The 24,311-nt window shown below is 43.9% G+C and overlaps 3 protein-coding genes across 5 annotated transcripts in view; 2 read left to right on the top strand and 1 right to left on the bottom strand.

The window, feature by feature from the left end:
- LOC308572955 (acyl-coenzyme A synthetase ACSM3, mitochondrial-like) overlaps window positions 1-9,939 on the top strand; it is a 16,384-nt gene extending 6,445 nt beyond the window's left edge. For all 3 annotated transcript variants that reach the window (XM_081169544.1, XM_081169542.1, XM_081169543.1), the window contains exons 6-14: window positions 395-551; window positions 1,655-1,734; window positions 2,741-2,864; window positions 4,204-4,284; window positions 4,710-4,811; window positions 6,502-6,629; window positions 6,717-6,816; window positions 7,911-8,030; window positions 9,733-9,939. In XM_081169544.1, coding sequence (XP_081025670.1) covers window positions 395-551; window positions 1,655-1,734; window positions 2,741-2,864; window positions 4,204-4,284; window positions 4,710-4,811; window positions 6,502-6,629; window positions 6,717-6,816; window positions 7,911-8,030; window positions 9,733-9,819 — 979 coding nt within the window. In that variant the 3' untranslated portion in view covers window positions 9,820-9,939. The remainder of the gene's footprint in view (window positions 1-394; window positions 552-1,654; window positions 1,735-2,740; window positions 2,865-4,203; window positions 4,285-4,709; window positions 4,812-6,501; window positions 6,630-6,716; window positions 6,817-7,910; window positions 8,031-9,732) is intronic.
- Window positions 9,940-11,021: 1,082 nt separating this feature from the next.
- Window positions 11,022-23,156, bottom strand: ERI2 (ERI1 exoribonuclease family member 2). Its single transcript, XM_081169528.1, has 10 exons — window positions 23,036-23,156; window positions 20,302-20,665; window positions 19,576-19,646; window positions 19,411-19,494; window positions 17,433-17,560; window positions 17,096-17,240; window positions 16,575-16,675; window positions 15,117-15,198; window positions 13,432-13,520; window positions 11,022-13,261 (listed from the first exon to the last, which is right to left on the bottom strand). Exons 2-10 carry the CDS (start codon window positions 20,322-20,324, stop codon window positions 11,975-11,977), a joined length of 2,010 nt encoding a protein of 669 aa, XP_081025654.1. The 5' UTR covers window positions 20,325-20,665; window positions 23,036-23,156; the 3' UTR covers window positions 11,022-11,974.
- REXO5 (RNA exonuclease 5) overlaps window positions 20,725-24,311 on the top strand; it is a 31,314-nt gene continuing 27,727 nt past the window's right edge. The window contains exons 1-3 of the mRNA XM_081169469.1: window positions 20,725-20,824; window positions 23,021-23,210; window positions 24,175-24,296. Of these exons, the coding sequence (XP_081025595.1) occupies window positions 20,745-20,824; window positions 23,021-23,210; window positions 24,175-24,296 (392 nt within the window). The 5' untranslated portion in view covers window positions 20,725-20,744. The remainder of the gene's footprint in view (window positions 20,825-23,020; window positions 23,211-24,174; window positions 24,297-24,311) is intronic.

Here is a 24,311-nt window from a genome sequence, read left to right on the forward strand (position 1 = left end):
AAATGCTCCATGAAGACCACATCTAGTCTAACGACTTTGTGAAAGTAAAGCAGGATGAATGCCAAATGAGCAAGTTGTCTTAAGATAGTTCAAGAACAGATCTTCACAATGCTGTGGCTTGCAGTTACAGGCTGCGTAGGTATGACAGCAATCCACCTCCTTTGCTGGGGTCAACTAACTGATCCCACTAGTGGAAGCCCACATAATGATTTCAGCTAGCACAATGGGGCTTCGCCCTTGTGCACAGGGTTTTTTGTGGGGGGAGGAGAACCCCACAACAGCACGGTGGAAGAGGGAGAAGGCAAACAACCAGAAATGCTTACGCTGATGGAACATTTCTAGCAGTGTGATGTTTAATTCCTAACATTTTGCACTTCTTCTTCCTGTTACATAGGTATTGGCTGGATTTGACCCCCTCGGACATCATTTGGAATACGTCTGACACAGGCTGGGCAAAATCGGCTTGGAGCAGTGTTTTCGCACCCTGGATCCAAGGGGCATGTGTGTTCGTTCACAGCATGCCACGCTTTGAGCCAACCCCTGTACTTGAAGTAAGGGACAAGTATTATACTAGTTACTCAAGGACTGGACTTTCCTTTCAACATTGTTTGGATTCATACAACTGAACTGGTTGTGTGGGATGTTGGCTGAGTAGACGCATAGAATTTATCTCACAGTGAAGCCGCCCTGTGATGGCTGCAGCATTCACCTCTCTCTCAGCCCAGCTCACTTCTGCAAGTTCATCTTCTTAATCTACTTTCAACAGTGTTGACCCACAGCTACCTAAATTCAGACCTCATGGCAGACCACAGTGTACCCAAATGATCCCTTTATTATTTTCTTATAAGTCACTTGTTATCTAAAAGGTCTCCAAGAGCTTTGAAAGCATTAATATACTTCTAGCTGCTGAGATTAAGTGACTTACGAATTTCTTGTCCCGTGCATGTGTGTTGTTGTCCTGGAATATATTTAATGGAGCTAGTTCTGGAGTTGCTTCTATTACCTGTTTGGTTATTTTGGAGATTTCATGCAGCACTGTTATCCAAAAGGATTGAACTCTGGGGCATTCCCACCACATGTGGAGGTATGAGCCTATGGAGCTGCAGCCTCGCCAACATTTAGATGAGGTTCCTGGCATCCATATTTCATTTCATTTCATACTCACCAGCTTTTTACTCATGAGAGGCTGGTAAGAGTAGAAAGGGGTCCCCCATTCATCCTCAACCTGCCCGTCTTACGAGTAAAAAGGCGGGCAAATAAAGCTTTCACATGCTAATAACTGTTTTTGGAGGCTATATTACAAGGATGAAGAGAGGAGGGCTTCCCCTCTCCAACCCCCAGAGAGCTAATTTATAGCAACTGCCTTGGGGGAAAGAACATCTCCTGTTCCATTAGTTGTTTTGTTTTTGAACATGTGGTTCTTGATGCATCTGTTGTGTTTATAAATGTTAAGCTGCTTTGAGGACTAGTTGAAAAGCAGGAAACATATCCAATAAGTACTTAAATCAATCAGCTGGAGAACGGATTAGCAAATATGTCTGTATGCCACATCTTTTTAAAAAATTGTCTGCCGATAGCTGCAAAAAGCTATATATTGCGATCTGTACACAGCATTAAACTAGATTTTGATCCATTGTTTTTTATAATCATCTAGGCTTTGTCCAGGTTTCCCATAACAACATTCTGTTCTGCTCCAACTGCTTATCGGATGCTAATCCATCACAGTTTAAGCAGGTAAAGAAGTACTATACAACTTTTAGAAGACATCTGAAGGCAGCCCTGTATCGGGACGTTTTTAATGTTTGATGTTTTATTATGTTTTTATAGGTGCTGTTGTTATTTACTACTTGTTGGCACCACTTATCATTGCATTTGCTCAGACAAAATCCCAGCCTAAGCAGGAAAACATTTATTGCCCTCCCTGGTGAGGAGAAGCCAGTGAGAGCCAGTGTGGTGTAGTGGTTAGAGCAGCCTTTCTCAACCTAGCATCCCTAGATGTTGTTGGGCTACAACTCCCATCATCCCTGACCACTGTTCCTACTAGCTAGGGATGATGGGAGTTGTAATCCAACAACATCTGGGGACCCAGGGCTGAGAAAGGCTGGGTTAGTGTGTCGGAGTAGGACCGGGGAGACCAAATCTTCACTCAGCCATGGAGCTCACCGGGCCAGTCACTGCTTCTCAGGCTAGCCCACCTCACAGGGCTGTTTGGGGAGTGGTTAAATGAGGAGGAGAACCATGTAAGCCCCATTTGAGCTCCTTGGGGAAGACGGTGGGATACAAAAGCAATCGATCAATGGCAAGTCTAGGATGAATGACTGGCAGGAATCTATAGCTGCCCAGGCTGCTGTTAACAAGCAGCTCTACACAGATATGCAGACTTCCAGTTCTAGCTCTGGACGTAGGAGCAAAGATAAAGTAGGAGATCTTACACTATGGGGTGGAAAACTGGAAGAGGAAACCTTATTGCTTCTAAATCTCCATGGACCAAATCTGGCAGGTGGGCAGAGGTGAACTCATCACACAACCTAGAAAGCTTCTCCCTATAAACCATTTATATTTTCATAGCTTAGCTGTGTAAATAAATGTTTCCTGAATCTCCAACCATTCAGCTTTATTAGAAGAAACGCTTCTGTCTATCCATGTTCTCCAAACCATGGTTAATTGTATAACCTCTTGATTATTAACCCTTTTGAAATCTAAACATTTCTGTCTCTTCCCTTCCCCCATTTATCCAAAGTTATAAATTCCACAGCCTGAAGCATTGCGTGAGCGCAGGGGAACCCATGAACCCAGAAATCATGGAGCAATGGAAAACAAAAACAGGACTGGATATCTACGAAGGCTACGGGCAGACAGAGACGGTAACGCTGGGCAGTTTTTAAAGTGCAGGGTGTTCTTTCTGCTTTCAGAAGGTTCATGAAGCTGCAATGGATGTCCATATTCTGCTACAGAAAAAGCAAAAAGAAGTTACTTACATGCCACCCCCGAGTGGTGCAAAATTTCAGGGGGTTTCAGGCACTTCACCCTGGGTTTGTGTTTCCTTTTGGGAATCTGTTTGTTTGTTTATATATTAAATTTATATACCACTCTTCATCATAAGATCTCAGGGCAGTTCACAGAATGAGGCACAGCGGAGACTGCAGTGTCTTTATCATAAATGGTTTATTTACACCTATATACAACCTGAGCCTACGATGGAGGGGTTCACAGCATTAATACTCCAAGAGGGTCTTGCTTCTCCCAAAGCTGCAGTTCTGGATCCAGACAGACATCAGCCGTGACTCTGATGGTCTCTCCCTCTCTCCTAACTTTACCAGGCTGTAACATCTATTTTCCAGGTCACATTCCAGCCAACTCCAAACCCTGGTTTTTGTTCTTCTAATTAACTCTGAGCAGAAGGAGGGGCCCCATCCACTTGCTGTCTGGCTCATTGCCTTCCTAATGGCCCATCGCCCCAGGCGATTTCCTGGTTAGGAAAGTAATCTGGCTTATATTTGAACACTTGCCTTGATTAAATTCTAACACCTACCAGACCCAGGAATTTAGGGTGTCTAGAACCCATAAACTCACAACAGTATAAAATACGAAGGCTTAATGTACCTGTTAACAGAGCTGCAACATTTAAACATTGATTTAATTAGTGTAACCAACCAATGAATTGTCTTGACAGCATGCAACCGGATTAGTTACATGAACCTAAGATGCTGCCTTATGCAGAGTCAGAGCACTGAAGCTAGCTCAGTACTGTCTGCACTGACTGGCAGCAGCCCTCCAGGATTTCAGGCAAGGGTCTCTCCCAGCCCCAACTGAGGATGTCAGGAACTGAACCTGAGAACTACTTGCTAAGTAGACACCGTACCGTGACGCCATGCGACTTCTCCAGTGCTTTTAGAATGCCACTTTTTCTACCTTCTCACTGACATGCCACCTAGCATTTCTGTGCCCTAAGGAGCCACCTCCTAGGGGCCAAGGGCCCTTCAGCCCCCCAATAAAATATTTGAGGGGGCCACCCCCCACAAAGTTGATGGACATTGCCATTCAAATGGCATGCGTGTGCCGCTTCTAGTGATCAGTTATGCAGGGCAGGGCCTACCTAGGCCTCCCCAATATTTTATTCAGGTTGGTACCCTTCTCTGTGCCTCTGCCCCCCACCCACCGAAATCTCATCAGCCACGCTTTGCTTTTCACTACTTGAAACAGGTGCTGGTTTGTGGAACTTTCAAGGGGATGAAAATTAAGCCGGGCTCTATGGGGAAGCCTTCCCCGGCCTATGACACTCAGGTACAGTATGCAATGCTGGTTTTAGGAGTTTTTATCTGGGGGGCGGGGGGAAGAACCTAAGAGCTAGAGGTCACAAAGTTGGCTACCCCTAGCTTAAACAGCTGGTCTTTAACTGGTGGGGTTGGGATTCATGCGCAAGGCACAAGGCAGCCTAAAGTGGACCATACTGGGGTGCCTCGCTTCAAGTTACCATTGGTCCATCTGGTTTAGTATTGTCTACATTGGCAGCAGCTTTCCAGGGTTTCAGACATCATCTTTCACCAACCCCAACTCCAAGATGCCAGGGACTGAACTTGAGACCTTCTGGATGTGAAGCAGGTGCTATACCAGTGAAGATATTGCCCTTCACTGTCCCACCACTCCACCCCCGAGTCCAACTTTGTAATGAATCCTATGACTTTTGACTATTTTCTCTTTGCTTTTAGATAATAGATGACAACTGCAATATGTTGCCTCCTGGGAAAGAAGGAGATATTGCTATCCGAATAAAACCGACACGGCCATTTTGTCTTTTCACTCGATACACGGTAGGGATGCAATCTGCACGGCTAAGAAAGAACTAGAAGCTGTTAAGTTATTTACTCAGAATTGGATCTCGTTTTCAGAATGCCAGGAATTAGAGTGGCATCTTGCCCTTCCAGCTACAGACGTAAAGCTGGACAAGATGATCCAGTGGCAGAAACTCGGAAGCTATTGCGGGGGCTGAAGTAGCTTGGTAGACATTTGAGGGGCTCAGAATGAGAGTCTGAGAGCAAGGAAGACCAGGCATCTTGTCTTGTAGGACCATTGACCGAGCAGAAAGGAACACAGCACTGAAAGTTTGAGCGAAGGCATGCCCAGGAAAACCTTACTGGGCGAGGCAAAGGTTAAATGGTGCTCCCCCACCCCACAAATTCCATGTACAGACACTGGCCTGCCAGAATTATAGGGCTGTACGTTGCACTCAGGGCTGACCAACTGAAATGAATGATCCTAAGTTAGTCAATTCTATTACTTTCAACGTGCTTACTCTGAGTAGGACTAGCACTGGATACACACCTTCCCATTGTAAGCATGAAACAGCTTGGGGTGGAATGGAGCAGTAATTACCACTCTTAATTTTGTGTTATGTGTTGCCCCATGGCAGCCATGGTACTTTCTTCAATATCTACCCTGCTGGTCCAGAAAGGTTGGTTACCCCTGTGTTTAACTCTGGATTTAGTGCAATGTGCAAGCAAAACATGTCTTCTCTTCTGGTGTTCTTAAAATGTTCACCTTTAACCCAAGGGCTGAATACTTACCTGCTCCCACAAATGGTATAATTTATATATGGCACTTGTGTTATCTCAGTATTATTAACTCATTTCTTATGGCATGATAGGGTAGAAGGGTGTGGCAAATAGCCTTGATACAGCAGGAGGAAATGAATAAAAATAATACAGCCGTACCTTGGAAGTCGAGCGGAATCCGTTCTGGAAGTCCGTTCGGCTTCCAGAACGTTTGGAAACCAAAGTGTGGCATCTGATTGGCTGCAGGAAGCTCCTGCAGCCAATTGGAAGCCATGGAATCTCTGTCGGACGTTCAGCTTCCAAAAATAGTTTGCAAACTGGAACACTCACTTCCAGGTTTGTGGCGTTCAGGAGCCAAAACATGAGAACTAAGCTGCTCGAAAATCAAGGTACGACTGGAGTGGTGATATAGATATAATAGAATCATAGAGTTGGAAGGACCCCGAGGAATCATCAAGTCCAACCCCCTGCAATGCAGGAATCTCAGCTAAAGCATCCATGGCAGATGGGCACCCAACCTTTGCTTAAGAACCCCCAAGGAAGGAAGAGTCCACAACCTCCTGATGGAGATATCCCATATTTTTCGCTCTATAAGACGCACCAGACCACAAGACGCACCTAGTTTTTGGAGGAGGAAAACAAGAAAAAAAATATTCTGAATCTCAGAAGCCAGAACAGCAAGAGGGATCGCTGCGCAGTGAAAGCAGCAATCCCTCTTGCTGTTCTGGCTTCTGGGATAGCTGCGCAGCCTGCATTCGCTCCATAAGAAGCACACACATTTCCCCTTACTTTTTAGGAGAAAAAAAGTGAGTCTTATAGAGCAAAAAATACGGTAGTATACATAAACATACACACATATACACTTATATATACACACACTCAGCTTTGCCTAAATTTGCAAGCAGGAGCATGCTTGTGCTTTTTATAAGTACCTATTCACCTCTCCCAGGATGATCCAGAAAGAACGAATTCAACTGTACGCGGGGACTTCTACATCACCGGGGACAGAGGAATGCAAGATGAAGATGGCTATTTCTGGTTCGTAGGAAGAGCCGACGATGTCATCAATTCTGCTGGGTAACGCACCTCCTATGTGGTGCTAAGTGTTTTCTGCAGACCAAGTATCAGAAGGTCCCTTTCAAAGCCTTCTCTTTTGTTTCCAAGATACCGCATTGGACCATTCGAAGTGGAAAGTGCATTGATAGAACACCCGGCGGTCGTAGAATCTGCTGTTGTTAGCAGCCCAGATTCCATCAGAGGGGAGGTAAAAAGAGTCGAGTTGTATTACAGTATGGAATGTTTTAAACAGAGGAAACAGTTTGCTGGCTGTTTTGAATGGGTGAAGGTCAGAATGCATGAAGCACCTTCAACAACAACAACAACAACAACAACAACAACAACAACAACAACAACAACAACAACAACAAAACAACTTTATTACTTATATTATATACTTATAATAATAATAATTTTATTACTTATTACATTTAGCTGGGTTGCCCCAGCCACTCTGAGCAGCTTACAACACATTTAAAAACATTATAAAACATCAAACACTAAAAACTGCCTTCTGATGTCTTCTAAAAGTCAGATAGTTGTTTATTTCCTTGACATCTTAAGGGAGGGCATTCCAAAGGGCAGGCGCCACTGCCAAGAAACCCCTCTGCCTGGTTCCCTGGAACCTCACTTCTCACAGTGAGGGAACTACCAGAAGGCCCTCAGAACTGGGTTTCAGTGTCCAGGCTGAATGATGGCGGTGGAGATGCTCCTTCGGGTATACAGGTCTTTAAAGTTTAGGGCTTTAAAGGTCAGCACCAATACTTTGAATGGTGCTCGGAAACATACCAGGAGCCAGTGTAGGTCCTTTAGGTTTGTAATTTCTGGTTTTTAAACTGTCATATAATTGAAATGTGATTTTTTAATGGTTCGCATTTGTTGTAAGCAAAAAGACGACTCTGAAAAGACAAGATCCCGCTGGTGTTTACGTGTTCTTTTTTGAATTTGAAAGCCTATGAACTCCACAAGGAATTCATGTTCCAGAACACAACGGTCCATGCTGATTTGAACACCTTATGCTGGGATGTACAAACAGCAATCCCGAGAGCCACTTAAATTGGCACGCTTAGCTTTAAGCTCTCACAGTAAAATGGCTTAAGAGATTTGTGGCTGTACAGTCCATTTCTTCAGCTGCCTGTTAATAAAAGGTGGTGCAGCCACAGAACACAAAACACACACACCCGAGTGTACCATTCTTTGGGTTGGTCGTGGACCGTTGGAAATGATCCATTGTTATAATCTGCGTAAGGAATATTTTGCTAAGTCTTCATGATCTTTTATCAAACATATTTATGTGTTAAGGTTGTGAAAGCCTTTGTTGTTTTGGCACCCGACTACGTTTCCCGCGACCCAGAAGCACTGATTAAGGAGCTACAGGATCACGTCAAAAAAGTCACTGCCCCTTACAAGTATCCTAGAAAGGTAAGCCATGATCTAGCTTCCTTTAGATCCCTGCACTGGCTTCCGAACTCTGCCCAGTTCCTGCACAGGCTTCATGTCCTTGCCTTCAATACTCTCCATGGCTATGTCCCTGCACCTGCCAGCTTTTATATCCTTCCTTTGGGCTCATTCAGCTCTACCACCCTGAGCTTCGTGGATGTGTCCTTTTCTCTAAAATGACCCCACCCTTGGTTTCTCCTTATGCCTGCAACTTCTACCCAGAATGCTTCTGTAAGTCCACCTCCCCTTCAAATCAATCCTCAAAACTCATCTTGTCCACAGAATGGAACAAACCCTTCATCAAATATCTATATCTAAACTGAAGTGCCTGAAACTGAAAAACACATCCATCTCTTATTTACTCCTGTCTTCATTGCCCTCCCTCTCCTCTAGTATTTCCCTTGTGCCTTAGCAGACTGTGAGTCCCTTGGGGCAAGGCTCTGTCAAACCTTTGGAAAAATGCCATAGTCAATCTCTGAAGCTGTGTACACAGCATACATTTAAAGCCTGCAGCTTCCTTCAGTGAATCCTAGGAACCACAGTTCACCCCTTACAAAGCTACAGCACCCTTAAACTACAGATCCCTGGACTCAGGGGCAGTGGTAGTTTGCTTTAAATATTTGGTGTGTGTGCAGCCTGAGAGAGGAATGAGAAGATACCTTGCAGGGAGCTATCCTGCACACCTGAACCCAACAGCATTGCCCTCACATCAGCTGGTGAACTGCTTTAATGTTTGTGCGGTTTTTAATTGTGTTATAATGTCCTGTTTTAATTGTATCATAATTGTTGTAAGACACTTTGGCATTTTTCAAGGAAACTGTGGTATGCAAATATTTTTTTATAAATAAACGTGAAGGATGGTTGTTGGGTGCTTCAGAAACTCTTTGCAGCCACTGCCCAGCAGCTAAGCCCCTACCTTACCTGCCCCACATCTGGCATCAGGTGTAGGGCGGTGTCAAGGCAGGAGTTGGGGCAGGTCAGCAATAACTCACAAAGTTGACTCTTCATTCAAAGAAGCAAACAGCACAGGACTCGTGATCATGGCAACCCTTCCCAGCAGATCTTGCCCCAATGAAGCAGTTGCAAGAACTGAAGGTCTCCACCTTCCCACTGCTCTCTAAGACTCCTCCCCAGCAACCTGAGGCTGCGTCACCTTACCACCCTTTGCTGTGCCCGCTTCATGCCTCTTCGTGTTCTGGGAGACCAAGGGGAGGGGAGCTGGTCACAGCTGAAAGGGGAGATTTCCTGGCTTCTTCGGTGGCCTGCCTCATTGCTGCCTCTTGGTCCCTCTCCTTTCCTGCCTCTGCTTCTGCCTCTGAGTCTGCACTGCTCTCTGCCACAGCCTCTTCCTTCTCACTTTACCCTGTTGCCTCTTCAGCTGCCAACAGCTCCTCCTCCCAGTCTGTTCCCTCTGACCCCTCATCCTCGACCTACCACCAATCCCCTGGGCTCTGAGCTGTCCTCTCTTGAGGGTTCCCCAGCTGGTGCCTCTCACCATTCCTCAGCATCCAGCCAGTCCACAACAGGCAGTGTAGCTCACAGGCTGGAAGATCCTCCATCCCTGAAATAGGGGTAAGTAGAGCCCTACTGTTTGCCTTCCACAAATAGACTCCATATAAAAAAAACGGCTTCGTATGTTTTGCCCCCTCTTTGGCTCACTGTAATTCCTTCTCTTGTCCAACAGGTGGAGTTTGTGCCACATCTGCCAAAGACAATCAGTGGGAAAATCAGAAGAAACGAATTGCGCAAGGCAGAGTGGGGGAAAGCTTAGATTTAGCTGTTTACTTCCACAGTGCCTGTTCTGAGTTTTATATTGATTCCTTATGTTGAAAGATCTTGCCATGCCAGCCTCTGTATTTAAATCCCAATGCTGCAGCTGTCACACACACACACACTGCAAAAATTCCCCAACCCTCACATACTCCCTTGGAGAGTATATATTACAAGCAGTGCAGGATCAGACATTTGGGGAATATCAGTGGTTGAGCATCTTCCTCCACCCATTCATATAAAATCCTAAAAGCATCTTGCAAGGTTGAGCAAAGCAAAGCGTAACTCTCATTCCAGATGCTGAGTCGCATGCAGAAAAGAACACAGTGTACTCTGGAGAAAATGCCAACACAAAGTTGATTCCAAAGCTCAGAAGCTTAAAAAATCACCATGAATCTGCAAGAGTAAGCTAGACATGTAATCAAGCACGTTAGCCAGCTCCTTTCCCTGCTCCCCTATAGAGGCAGAATGGAAGGGTCTCGATCTGTTCAGATCTCCTGTTGGCCCAACAGCTTCCAACACACAGGATGATGGAAGTATCCACACCCAAGCCACCCAAAAAATCAGGGGAGTACAAGTTGTTGCAATGGGGACATAGTTGTCCCAAAGCAAGTGAACTGTCTGGGTTTATAAATAAGGACCTTCACAGCACTGTTGGGACATGTGCTCATTTCAACATTCCACCTAGTTACTGGCAGCAAGCTTCTTTGGGCACCCCTGCTAGAAAGCCCTTCTAGAGACACAACCTGGCCGCAACCTAAATAAGTCCAGTCTCTATTGTGCATCAGGTTGATATAAACTACAAGGGAGCCGGTGGTCACCATGCAAGAGTAGCATCCCCACCAAAGCTCCCACCAACGATGTACTATGCTGAATGATGCCGGCATCATTGAAGCAGGAGAAAAGGCTTTTAATTCAGCTGGACACAATCCAGCCAATATTAAATTCTTACGTCAGTGGGGCCTGAAGCGTGTGATAGTGACTGATCATACCAGGAATATTTTTTGTTTCTGCAACAACCGGACGCCCACATCTGTGCTTAAATATTCTCTCCCCAATCCATGTGTAAGCAAGCTCCTAGGATTATAGTTAAGAACAACAGAGCAGACTTTTAAGTATTAATATTTCTGCATATGTAACTTCCCTACAGTGCTTAAAGAGTTAGCAAAATCAAAAAGCTATCAACAGGCAAAATCCAAACTGTTAAAACAGAAAATCGTTTTTATTTCATATTTTATTTCACTTAATTCAGATCATAAAAAATGGTTAGCTAAAAAATTCCAGCCCGGACCAATATGGGTTATCTCCTGGGACACTGAAAGCACTATAGGCACAGTATTTCACAATATTGGCAACCATTTTCAAGTCAATGCCAGGTTTCTCATGCATTCAAGAAGTCACAGAACTCTCCTGCCATACTATGCAACAACCTCATTCCATTTAATGTGCTGAGTTTGTTTAATTTGTTATAGAACTTCTACCTCTTTACTTTCTGATTGATGTGGGTTTATGTTAGCTCCTGTCTTTGATTTAAACTTCTGACTTTTCCCACAGGCTGTGTACCAGCCTCAAGTATGGTGGTAATGCCCCAAAGTAAACAAAACATGTTTTAGCAGAAATAGAGCATTAAGATAAGAAAAGTGCTTCACTTTTACTGTGGAATTTAAGCTGCTATACCAGAAGGAAGTCAACCTCCAGAATTCCAGGCCACACTTCTATTGTACTTCACTAATAAAAAATCAATATGGATATAAAACTTAAAACCATGATAACTTCTTTATGCACTATTTCTTTTAAAAAGCATGTGTTCCAAAAGCCTGTGCTACTGATTCTCATGGAGCATGCATGTGTTTGCAGTTATCTAGTAATGGAGACATAATCTGTGATAAACCTAAAATATAGAAAAAGCAGGATAACTTTAAAAGGCAAGACCAACTACTGATCCTCATTTGGTTTATCCTCAGCAATACCGTCAAAATCCTTTCAGGGATGCCCATCCTTTTACTTTTCACTTTAGAAGCTTATAGACAGCCCATTTGCAGCACGATTTGGAAGAATATTCTAAGATGGGGAAACAAAGCTAATAGCCTCTTACATTTGTGATGGTGTAAGACATTTTTCTCCATGAAGAAGGAGATCAAGGAGGTAGTCCTTGGCTAGGTTCGCATAGAGGGTCGGAGAACAAGGGTCTTCTTTTCAGAATTTCCTGATGAACTGAAACTGTGTCCAGGACCTGGCAGCCCCAGAGCACTGGAGGTAGGGAGTGTGAGCTTCTCCTTTTGAAGAGTATGCTCCCATATGAAATAACCGCAGCCCTTTCTATTCCCCGCCTGCTTTCCAACTGGGCAGCTATAGAATGCTTTGCCTTGATTCGGACCACCATTTGAAACATTTAGCCTTCTGGCCCTTCGACCGCATCTGCACAAAGGAGGGGTCACTCTCCCAGTCTCTGCAGCCTTTAAAGGCTGGTTTAGGTTGACTGAGGAGTTTAAGACGCCAGAAGGGACGCGGTAGGAACCGAGCCTCCTGACTAACTGGGAGGTACTAGGCGTTGCGCCTTTGTCTTCATAAACTATAAAGGGTGGTTTCTTTGCTGGAGGAACTGATTTTGGACTGGAAGGCTTCCTTTTGTGTGCTTCAGATGACAATCTGAAAGGGGTTCCATTTGGCACATCAATGGAAGCAGCACTTGCTTTTGCAGCGGGAAGCTTAAACGCAGAAGTATCCGAGAACTTATTTGGGGCTATGCTAACGTTATAAATCGTAGTGCTGGGGCTTTTGTACACAACAGACTTGGGGAGTTCCAGATTCAGAGTAGCATCCGCAACACTTTTAGATCCCAAGTTCATCGCGTGCGACTCATTCAGATCCATCTTCTCTTCAACGGTTAATGAACTCTTAAGGTTCGGGTCATCCTCCTGCTGCAAACACCCCAAACTTTCATCATCTTGCGATGCTGGTATTAAAGCCACATCCTCCCAGTTGGCCAGCGCTGATAAACAATCTGGAGTGGTACTTATGTCTATATCTGAAATATTGACGGAGGAAAGAGTGGTTGAGACTAAAACCAGTCCTGGATTATGTACTGAAGAATTAGAAATTGGGTGTCTGTTATTTAGCCCATTCTGGATGCCCAAAGAGTTATGCGAAGGCTGAAAAGAGCCAAGAGGGGAATTGAGCCTTTCAATCAAGCAGCTTTGGACACTACTATATCCATCAGTCTTTGGGGCATCTCTCGACAGAACATGGGCGTTTCTATGCAGATGAACAGGACTGAACTCTTGCTGTTGGTTTTCCTTGTTGTTTTTAATTCCTGTGGTAACTCCAGCATTTTTGCTCTCATCCAGACATGACATTCCTGCACCACCATTGCTTCCCAAAGGACTTCCTTCAGTAGGTTTCGGAGACAAAAATCTGGCAATGGAATTCTTCGCAGGAGGTGCCTAAAGAATCCATAAACAAATAAGATATTGTGGGAACCGCAGGAAAGAGATGTCAACAGCCAAGTGAGAAAATGTGCCTCGGAATCCTCCAGGAAGAAGATCAAGTTCAAAGTCGTTTCAGCAAATTTACTGTCTTCTGGGCACATATGTCAAGAAGAAAAGCCACTGACCTTATCCAAAGATTTAGTGATTTTCATCACACACCCATCGCAGATCATCTTCCATGCAAGGCGGGCAGTATTCCGGGAATCATCCAGCCCTTGGGAAAAAGAGATGGTACTGTTGTTGACCAAGTCAGGCAAGTTAACTATTCTGCACTCACACAACCCTTTCTCACTGCTTAACAAAAGAACCTGTAGGGATACAGCTATGCACAAAGCACCCTTGTATAAGAAGACCCTAGTATAAGTATAAGATTTGGTGATCATATGTGGTAGGATTGTAAAGTAATTTAAAAATTCTGGGAAATGATATACAATGAATTGAAGAAAATGTTCCATTTAACATTTGTTTAAAAACCCAAGGCATTTTTGTTGGGGATTGTAGGGAAAGACCTGCCAAAAAAGTTGAAAAACATCTTCATGTACGCGACAACGGCCGCGAGAGTTCTGGTAGCACAAGGATGGAAGACTGAAGAAACCCCAACTAAAGAATCATGGCAAGAAAAATTGATGGACTATGCAGAACTGGCAAAATTGACATATAAGCTACGGGACAAGGATAACTCTGACTTTAAGGATGAATGGGAACCTTTCACAAAATATTTGAAGACGCAACAAAGCGAACTGGACTCCTTGGCAGGTTTTGAATAAACATTCACAATTTTTTTACTGATAATAATTAGCTAAACAGTTTGGGGATCTATAGAACTGTGTAACATGCAGAAAATAGCATTACTGGAGAAACCAAAGACTGGAACTGAGGGAAGTCGGTGGGGTGGGGTGGGGGGATGGGTTCTGGGGGGAGGGGGAGGGAGGGAAAATGGGGGGGGGGAAATAAGGATATGTTTTTGGAAAATATGTTTTGTTATAATTTTGAATAATAATAATAATAATAATAATAAATAATAATAAATATTTTTTCAAAAAGATTTGGTGATCTACACATGGCAGGTAGTAAGTCCAGGGAGACTCCCTGCTTGGTCCTGAAGTGCACTAAGTGACTTTGAGTCACTCTGCCTCCCAGTCCGGTCCAGCCCACCCCACCGGGTTGCTGCAAGGATAAAAACAGAAGGAGGTAGGGAACAGTAGGTACTGTCCTGAACTTTGTGTGTGTGTGTGTGTGTGTGTGTGTGTTATTAATTTTTACAATAATAAAAATCACATAAAAATAACCATACTATGTATACAATCCATAACAACTTCCAAACATGGGATTTCTAAAACCCTTGACTTCCCTCCACTCCCCTTCTTGGTTCTTTTGTTTTACATTTGTTTATGCACATCCATAATATCTTAAATTCACAATAATTTCCAATTTTATACATTATTCATCATATTACAAGTGTTTTTCAAAATCCTGCTAATGTATGATATTGTACACAATTCTTTGGAGATATGCAATAAATGTTTTTCACTTTTTCAAATTATTGTCCTGAACTTTTTTCAAATTATTTAATAAATTGTCCTGAACTATTTGAAAGAAGGGTGAAACAAAAGTAGAATAAAACTCATTTAAAAGGATAAGAAAAACCAGCATTCTTGGTTTTAGAGCATGTTATTATTGAACAGTTTGGGTTATATTCCATGGAGTTTGTCTCAGTTTAGGCACAGCTTGGAACAAGCCTAAGAACTTGCTACTGATAACTAGAAATATTTCCATACATACAGACATACACACTTAAAAACTCACTCACCAGAATGCTCCCGTCCTGCAAATATGATCCCCACATCCTGCAAAGCACCGTTTAGCCCACGTGGCTTCCGACAGTAGAAGAGCTAAGAGGAAATAAAGGTAAAGACATTAGCTGCTGTGCTCTGCTCAGCTCAAATCATGGCGGGTGCTCATAGGCACAGCACAAAATTTAGTTCTTCATATACGCCTCTCTTTAGCACTGGTGTGGGAAGCCTGTGGCCCTCTAAACATTGCTGAACTACACCTCCCATAATCCCTGACTATTGGCCCTGCTTGCTGGGGCTGATGGAAGTTAGGAGTTCCACAACGTTTAGAGGGCCAAAGGTTCTTTGCTTTAGCAAGTCAAAGAACTGAAAACACTCCCATCAGTGCTCTGATTACTAAATATTCAGGAGCAATCATAAAATGAATCTGTATTAAGTGATATCTATCATTTTTAAAATAATGAATATACTACATTTATAAATGCAATAAGCGTATAGACACTTAAAAACTTTAAGATAAGCTACCGCAGATAGATGACCCAGAGTCACCCATGGAGCCGAGTTTGGGATTTTCTTAACGAACTAGTTTGGGTCAGGGGATGGCTTATTGTTGTACATTGTTTAAAATGTTTGTTTTCCTTCTGGGATTGTACCCTCAAGTGTGTTTTATAAGCTGGTCTCCGACCGTAATAAATTATCTATCTATCTATCTATCTATCTATCTATCTATCTAATATACTACATAGATCATATCCTTCCTCCAAAAAAATAAATAAATCACTGTCCCATCTTACAGGGCTGTCTACCATGAAAGGCCCTATGACAAGGAATAGGAGACCAAAGGAGATAGGCAATGATGACCTCAGGTGACCTCAGACTGTTCCCCCCTCCCTGCACACAGTGACTGCACTATGGAAGGCAGCCTGGTGACTTGTTATGCTTTTCAGGCATCTGGTTGGCTGCTGGGAATGGAAGGCTGGACAACATGGGCCACTGTTCCGATCCAGCAGAGCTCCTCCTGTGTTCTTATTGCAACCTTATTAAATTATTTTATTCCCCCCCCCAAATGTATTTCTTTACTTTACTTCCTTAAAGGTGGGATATGGATAATATAATAAATAAATAAATAATACAGGCAGGACCAGAGATGGGTCATATACCTAGGAGGGCTATGTAAACATGTGATCTTTATGTCACCAGGGAAGGAAAACACTTAATGAATAAAAGAAAAGAAGAGAGATGGAAAGGAGTAAAACAGATGGGAGGTTTGAACTAACATGACAGTATTATAAGCAATGCAGAAATGCAGCAAAAGTTTATTTCATCTGGCCAATGATCTAGCTTGCGGAGATGCAGACAGGCTGCCAGTTACACCATGACCACGGCAATCTAAACAATAAGCAGCTCTCAGCTAGCAAAATTGGCCATTTCCGCATTCCTTTCATGAATATTACACACACACTGTCTGATCTCACCTTGTAAGTTGCCCGGAGATCAATCCAGGAGTTTAAAACATCTGGTTTTCTCAGCTGCTTTCTTTTACACTCGTATTGCAAGCACACACCCAGGTCCCAGTCTGTAGAACAAACAAACTGGCATAAACCTTTCATGTTTTACGCTTTGTTAATTGTTTCTAGCTTTCTTCCGTGTGGAATAGTAACTGTGTCTTATCAGACAGCCATTCCTCGCCGGGCTAGAAACATGAGGGATTAAAGTAGGAAAAGATACCTAGGGACTAAGTCCGCTCTATGGTGTGATCGTGAAATGCACACATAACTGTGCATTGCACCTCCCAACTCAGAGTTTTGTGTGTATTTTATCCAAGGAAAACCTCATTTTTCTTTTGCTTTCTTAAACCAGTTTCTAGCACATGTTGCAAATATAGCCTTGAAAGATTTTTAAAAAGGAAGTGGAAAAGCAAAGTCAAGAGGGTCAAATCACTTCAAACCACTTTCAGTGTAAGAAATCAGATTTTTAAAAAGGTACTATGAATTACCTGACCATGTAACAAAAGCACATAATTTCCCTTCCGAAGAATGACCTGAACTGAAAACAATGTTTTTTTCCTTCTGCATTTTTTGAATCCATTTAGAAAACTGAGACAGGCATATATGAAGAGGGACGCCATCATCAACTTGGTTCTTAATAGAAGAGAACAAGATACATTTAGTATTTTTGACAGTATCCAAGTGTTGCTTTACACTCAGCCTTAACACAATTCATTGTCAGGCATAGTGAAACAGGGTCAATAACACCTCAATGGTTTCAAAACCAACTAGAAACTATGAGCTTAGCTTGCAAATTGACTGCAACATGAAACAATAAAATTGTACCTGCTTTATGCCAGTTAGCTCAGTGCAAAATTCAGAGAGAATGGGATGTTCCTGAGGCTGCACGTACATGTGGAATTCAGATTCAATCTCTCCATTCGAGGTGTTTAATAGAACTGCTGGAAATTCAACTAAAGAAAGTACATTTTCATTCCAAATCAGGTTTATTTTAAAGAAATAGCATTCTTAAAAATGCAGTTTTACAGATGGAGTTGAAGAGTGCTGGGTCAAAGGTTTAAGGCACCCGCCCCCCAGTCATAAAATACATTGGGTCAGTTATATTTCCTTACCCTAACCTACCTCACAGGATTGTTGTGAGTATAAAAGGGAGAGGGGATTATATAAATCTTTCTAAGCTCCTTTGAGAGAGGAAGAGATAAAAATGCAATTAATTGCAACCGTGCCCCAGGTTTAAACAAGCTAAACATTTCAGCATGTTTTAATACCACTGAAAAATCAATTCATATTTTTTAAGACAAGCTCATCTATTTGCTCCTAGGAATGCTTATAAGCCAAGATGTTTTGATCAATTGATCAATCAATCAATCCCTAAGCTACTGCGTTTTGGCTAGTTTAAGAAGGGTGAGTTTTCTTAACAGAATGACAACCACCAAAATCACAGATTGGACTTTGACAAACTTAACTAGATTGATCTGTCCTGGAGCGAGAGGTGAGTGGGGTTTTGTTTTTGTATCTTCTTCTCTTTTTTGTAATTGTTATATATTGGAATTCAATAAAAATATGTTTATTTTTTTTAAAACACACACACAGCATGGTAGTGTTTGGTACCATTTAAATTCCACTTGTTGGACAAAAATACATCGTCCTTTTCTCATTTGGACCTTCCTAGTGGAATCCCACAAGGTTCCATCTTGTTCCCTCTCCTTTTCAAAGTGTGTATTAAATCCTTGGATGAGGAATCGTCAATACACTGAAGACATCTTCTCCTAAGCTCCATGCTCTTGGTTCTTTAGTAACCCCAATCCAATAAACTCTAACTTATAAGCAAAGAGTTTAACCAATCAGAAGCTGCCTTGTTCTCTCAAGAAAGTGCTGTGCATTCAACTGGGGTGCATGGGTCACATTTCCCAGTACTATAGGGTTTGGGGAAGCCAGAGAATAGGTCATGCTGAATCCTTCATGTTCAAAGAAGTCTCACTCATAAAGCTTTGAATTGTGGCCAATAGCAGCAATGGCCAGAGACTTCTTTGCATCAGCTGCTACATCTAAGGCAGTGGTTTTCAACCAGTGTTGTATAGCACCCTGGGGTGCCTTGAACGATGGTCAGGGGTGCCGTGGGCAACACTGGCCTCTGTCCCTCTTTCCTTCCCTCCCTCTTCTGATGCCCTCTTAACGTCTCTGACTCCCAAAATGCTTGCACACCTGTTCATTGCAGCACAGCCCTGGCTACAGGCTCCCCAGGTAAACGGTACCTCTGGAGCTGGCCAGGGGGTACTTCCCATGCCCCTATGGGGCAGTGTGAGGAGACACCTCTCTTTGGGGTGGGGGGGGGGCAGCTCAGAGACCAGGGGTGGCAGCAGCAGCTATCTGAAGGACTCCCAAGGCGAGGAGAGGGGAGAGGAGGCTGAGGGAACATTCCACAAGGGAGGGTGTTTGAAAAAGGTGAAAGGCTGCCAGCTCTGCAGGCAAGGGGTGACATAACTGGGCTCCTGAGCCCTACAACAGTGCCACAGAAAGGATGTAGTTGGTCAAGGGAGCCATAGACTCAAAAAGGTTGAAAACTTCTGATAGTAAGAGGTGTGCCCCAAATACCAGGGGCTGTTATGTTCCAGCACCCACCTCCAGTCATTCATGTAACTTCAAGTATCAAAATATGAATACTTTACATGTAGAGTTTGGGATAGGTAGGTTGGGAATCATACACAAATAAACTACATGAGCAATGTTTTGATAGCTCCATTATTAATTTACCGATCACACAGAAGCAGTTCTCAAACAATATTACTAAATCTCCACTTACTGATTTCTTGAGTGTAACATTTTCTGCCTTCTTTCCAGCACGTAGACTCAAAATCAATAATTATTAAGTAGTCAAACAATTGCCCTACAAAATCAAGCCAGGATTGTGTTATTTGAGAGAGTATAGACAGTAATTTTTGCTTTGCAATTCAGACACAGTACTCACTTAATTTGGGTTTGCCATGATTCTGGCTACCGGGTGATGTTTTAGAAATTCTTCTAATAATGCCAAGCTGCCTACAAAAATAAAAATTCAAACACATACTGAAAGAATTAATCTCTCAATAGCAGAACAATATTTTGGGGGGTAACCAAGTGATCGAGATTCAGGCCTGAGGCTCCCAAATCCCTTGAGAAAAAGTGGAGAACAGTTGGGACAACTGGTAATGAAATGCAAGCGGTCCAACCTGCAACCTATTTACACGAAGCTCAATAAACGGGATAAAATGGGAGAGAACAGGGGCAAAATGGGGGCTTGTTGAAGACATCTGGCAGCATCTTTTCTTCTCACCAGCTCCCTCCACCCCCTTATTTTAAACATCCAAACTTTCCCAAGGGAAAAGAAACCCACAAGGCTTGTTAACCAGGGTGGTGCAGTGGTTAGAGCACCAGACTAGGACCTGAGAGAGCAGGGTTCGAATCCTCACTCAGCCAAGGAGCTCCCTGGGTGACCTTGGCCCAGTTACTGCCTCTGAACCTAACCAACCTCACAGGGTTGTTGGGTGGATTAAATGAATAAAAGGGGGGGGCACGTGCGCTACCTAGAGCTCCTTGGATAAAAAGGCAGTGCATTAAATAAATAAATAATCAATCAATCAATCAATCAATCAATCCGAGAGCCCACTAGGGAAATGGAGGAAAAGAAGGATGCAGCGCCTGTTGTAGGCCTCACCTGGCCAACTTCTTCGTCGCCATGGTTACGGCCTCCCACCCCCATCCCCCAACGCTCCACGCTCCCCACTCCTCTCCGTTTCCGGCCTCCGTTTTGAACAGCCCGCGGATCCCGCCTCTTATCGATGCCGTCGACAAATCGGCTACTAGAGTCTGGTCCTTCTGACTTCCGGGGAGCTCTCCGTTCTTCTCTGGAGTCCCCGATCGCGACGTCTCCAACAGCCTATACGGCGCTCCGAGAGAGCGGGTGGGTGGGTGAGTAGCCTAGGCCGAAGGAAGCGATTGCCGATCTGAAGCTTTTCCTCGATTCGGAGCACTGCTCTCCACCCGCGAAGGCAAACGGAGGAAGAAGGTGAGCGTCTCTCCTGCTTAAACGACCGTCGTTCTTTGAATGGCGTTTCTATGTCCCCGGGGGGGGGGGGGACGGGAACGGGAGAAGCGGCTATGCGGGGTTTGCCTTCAGAGGGCAGCAGGAGGAGGAGGAATCCCGCCCCCCCTCCACGGATAAACGCACATGGCTGCAGGTCTCCCAGCGGTCTACTCTGAGTAGTGCTAACATTGGCTCTATAACCTGCAGTCTTGAGTCTCCTCTCCATTATTGCACACGCTGTGGGTCTCCCTGCACCTGCTCCATGCTATTTAGGCTGCCATGCACACCATATGCTTAATCCTGGGAGCTGTAGTTTGTTATGGGTGCTTGGAATTGCAGACTACGGTTCCCAGGATTTGGGGAGGGGGAATCTGTTTCAATTGTATGGTGTGTATTACAGCCTTTTCACGACACAACATTTATTTCCTCCCTTTATTATTATTATGCATGTCATACCCTCGCAACATTTCTCCGATGAAAATAGGGACCTCCCGTTCCATAATGATAATTTTAGTATTTATACCCCACACGTCTTACTGGGTTGCCCCAGCCACTCTGGGCAGCCTTCAATAAATATAACAACATTTTAAAAAATACCACTTCCCTATACAGGATTGCCTTCAGATGGCTCGGGGGTTGGATAACTATACCCTCCAACATTTCTCGAATGAAAATAGGGACACTACCATACCCTCCAACATTTCTCGAATGAAAATAGGGACATCCTAGGGAAAAGTGGGACATTCCAGGATCAAATCAGAAACCAGGACGGCTTCTCTAAACCAGGGACGTCCCTGGAAAATAGAGACACTTAGAGGGTCTGGCATGTTGCTATGTGCTTGGCTTCACCAGAAGTATGTTTGTTCCATAATGGCTTCCCCTTCAGTTGTGGATTGGATCTAGAATAACATGACAATCCTAACCATGTCTACTCAGAAGTGTGCCCTGTTGAAGTCAATGGGGTTTCCTCCCAGGTAAGTGGGAGTATAGTTGCAGCCTAGGTAGACGGAGCTTTTGTCCTGTTGAAATCATTAATACAGATTAATTATGATTTACTTTTAAGTACCATTGTTAATTTGAGTGTTCTCAAAGGGGAGGGCCTGCTACAGCAGTGTAGGGTGCTTCCATTTCTAGGACACCCCATTTCATTGCCCCCTATTGAAGGCAATGGAGAAGTAGAGGACACCGAACTCTCCACTGCTTTCAGTGTGGTATAGGTTGCAATCATTGGCACACCTCCTAGAGAGTAAGCCCAATTAAGTTCAGCAGGACTTCTGAGTGCACAAACGTAAAACATAGAACAAACGTATACTGTCTTGTGACCATAAATAGCTTAACTGGTTGGAACCATTGTGTAAATGCTCCTAGTTACTATTATTTATTAAATTCATATACCACCCTCCATGCATAGATCTCAAGGCAGCTCACAACACAAAAATACAAGATAAGAAAACACACACATAAAACAAGAGAACGAAAACAAAACAGCAGCCCCTACTCCCTCCCACAACACAGTTGCAACATGCTGAAACCCATTTCAAATGTGGTAGAACATTGCCCTGGTTTCCTCCCAAAAAACACACAAACTTGTAAATAAGAAAGATGTCTTTATTCAGACGGCTAGCAGTACAGTCTCAGCACTAACACAGGACTCAGGAGTTCAAGAGCAGGGCAAGAAGTGCAGAACCAGACAGAAGCAGCAAAGATGTCACAAGAAGTTTCCCCACCCATCCCACTGAGCTTTTAAAGCTGAGAGGTGGTGTGTTCACTCAGGAGACTCTCTTGCCTTGCGGGGATGTTGAGATTGCGAGTGTGCTCTCTGGTGGGGTAGATGGGTCTGCTTCCATCTGTGAAGGCAGCTCCTGAGTAGATGACAAGCACCTTCCTGATCAGTTGCCACTTCCTGTAAGCCACAACCCCTTTGACAGATCAAAACCCTATCCGGTGGTTGCCAAACAGCCCTCCAGATGTTTTGGGACTACAACTCCCATCATCCCTGGATAACAGAACCAGTGGTCAGAGATGATGGGAATTGTAGTCCCAAAACATCTGGAGGGCCGAGTTTGGCCACCACTGCTATGCAACCTCCACTGAGGCTTTCTGCTCCACATGTGGGTCGGAGGGGAGAGCTCACATCCTTCTTCTTCTTCCAAAGCAACTGTAGTTGAGTGAAAAGAGGAGATTTGCCTGCCTTCCACCCAGGTTCCCACAATCCACCCCACCACGCCATTTCCTCCTCTTCCGTCTGTGCCTGCCAAGGGATGCCAAATCGTGTTGTGGGGTTCGTTATATTTTGTTCAACTTAAATCTGTTTCCAGCTATTTTATTTCCTGATTCGTCTTTTTGGCAGATACAACACACATACACACCCCAAGAAAAAAAACCCCAACCCCATACTGATGGACAAAATGGATACAGCAACCCATGTAATGAAAAAGAAACGGCCCTGTGAAGATAATGAAGAGACAGAGAAGGTTAAAAAGAGAAGGAAGGTTGATGAAAGCGATGTTTGCCAAAACCAGCAGAAAGCTAAAAGCGATGTAAGTGTTCCTGCTATTGCAGGAGATCTGCTATCAGTTCTGTGGATGAGCCCCTCAGTCTCCAATCTCAGCAGAAAGTAACGTTGTGTACTAGAGTAGACCCATTGGAAATAATGACCCTACGTTAGTCACACCTGTTAACTTCAGTGGGTTAACTCTGAATAGGACTAGCGCTGGATACAATCCAGTGCTTTTTTACCAGCTTTGACTGTTGACCTGGCTACAGCCATTTCTGGACCAGAGTAGCCTGACCACAGTTTTCAGGGTGCTGGTCACCTCCATACTGGATTACTACAATGCACTCTTTGCAGGGCTTCCCCTGAAGTTGTCCCGGAAACTGCAGCTAGTACAAAATGCAGCAGCCTGAATGCTCACTGGGGCAAAATTCAGTAGAGCTCTTGTAAAAGGCCAGACTTGATCAAAAGTGGCCATCATCTAAAGACAGATCACCTCCAGGCCATGTTTGTGTGAAGCCAGTGTGCTCCTCCCTGAATTCTGCAAAATTAAACTCAAGCTTCTGGCCCTCATGAAATCAAGACAAGATTGAAAGCACTTTGTGGGTCAAGTTTTAAAATCTTATAAACCGAAAGGTAGGAAAGCAGGCAGCCAAGTTCCCCCACCATTTCTAACCCTGCAAGGTCGTTTTTGAGAGGATGACTCATGTGTTTTTTCACAGTCAGGGTTGTTAACTTCCCAGCGGAGGATTTTTGCAAATGGCACGTCCAACTGCAGTCGCTTGGCATTTGCTGTGTTTATGTAAATAGCTTCCAAGTGATGTCAAGTTATGCATAATCAAAATACTGTATGCTCACTCTGTCTTCCCTGCTTGCTCATTTATTTTCTCTGTGCCCTTTTTGTAAGAGACGAGTCGTCCCCTTCTGGAATCCATTCAGTGGCAGCTCAGACACTTCAACGCTTTCTGTCTTTGTAAACAATCCTGAGCTGGTTCTCTCGTTCTTTTCAGGAGAAGCAGCCCCGCTTGTCTGCCAAAGTGTTTGGAGAAGACTCTGAAATCAGCTACGACCAACTGTACAGATTCCTCAAGTTTTCTGCTTTGGGGAAACGCCACGATGCAACTCATCCCAGGTAGTCACTTGTCCC

Source organism: Podarcis bocagei (genome assembly GCF_964188305.1).
Source record: "Podarcis bocagei genome assembly, chromosome: 14".
Classification (NCBI taxonomy): domain Eukaryota; kingdom Metazoa; phylum Chordata; class Lepidosauria; order Squamata; family Lacertidae; genus Podarcis; species Podarcis bocagei.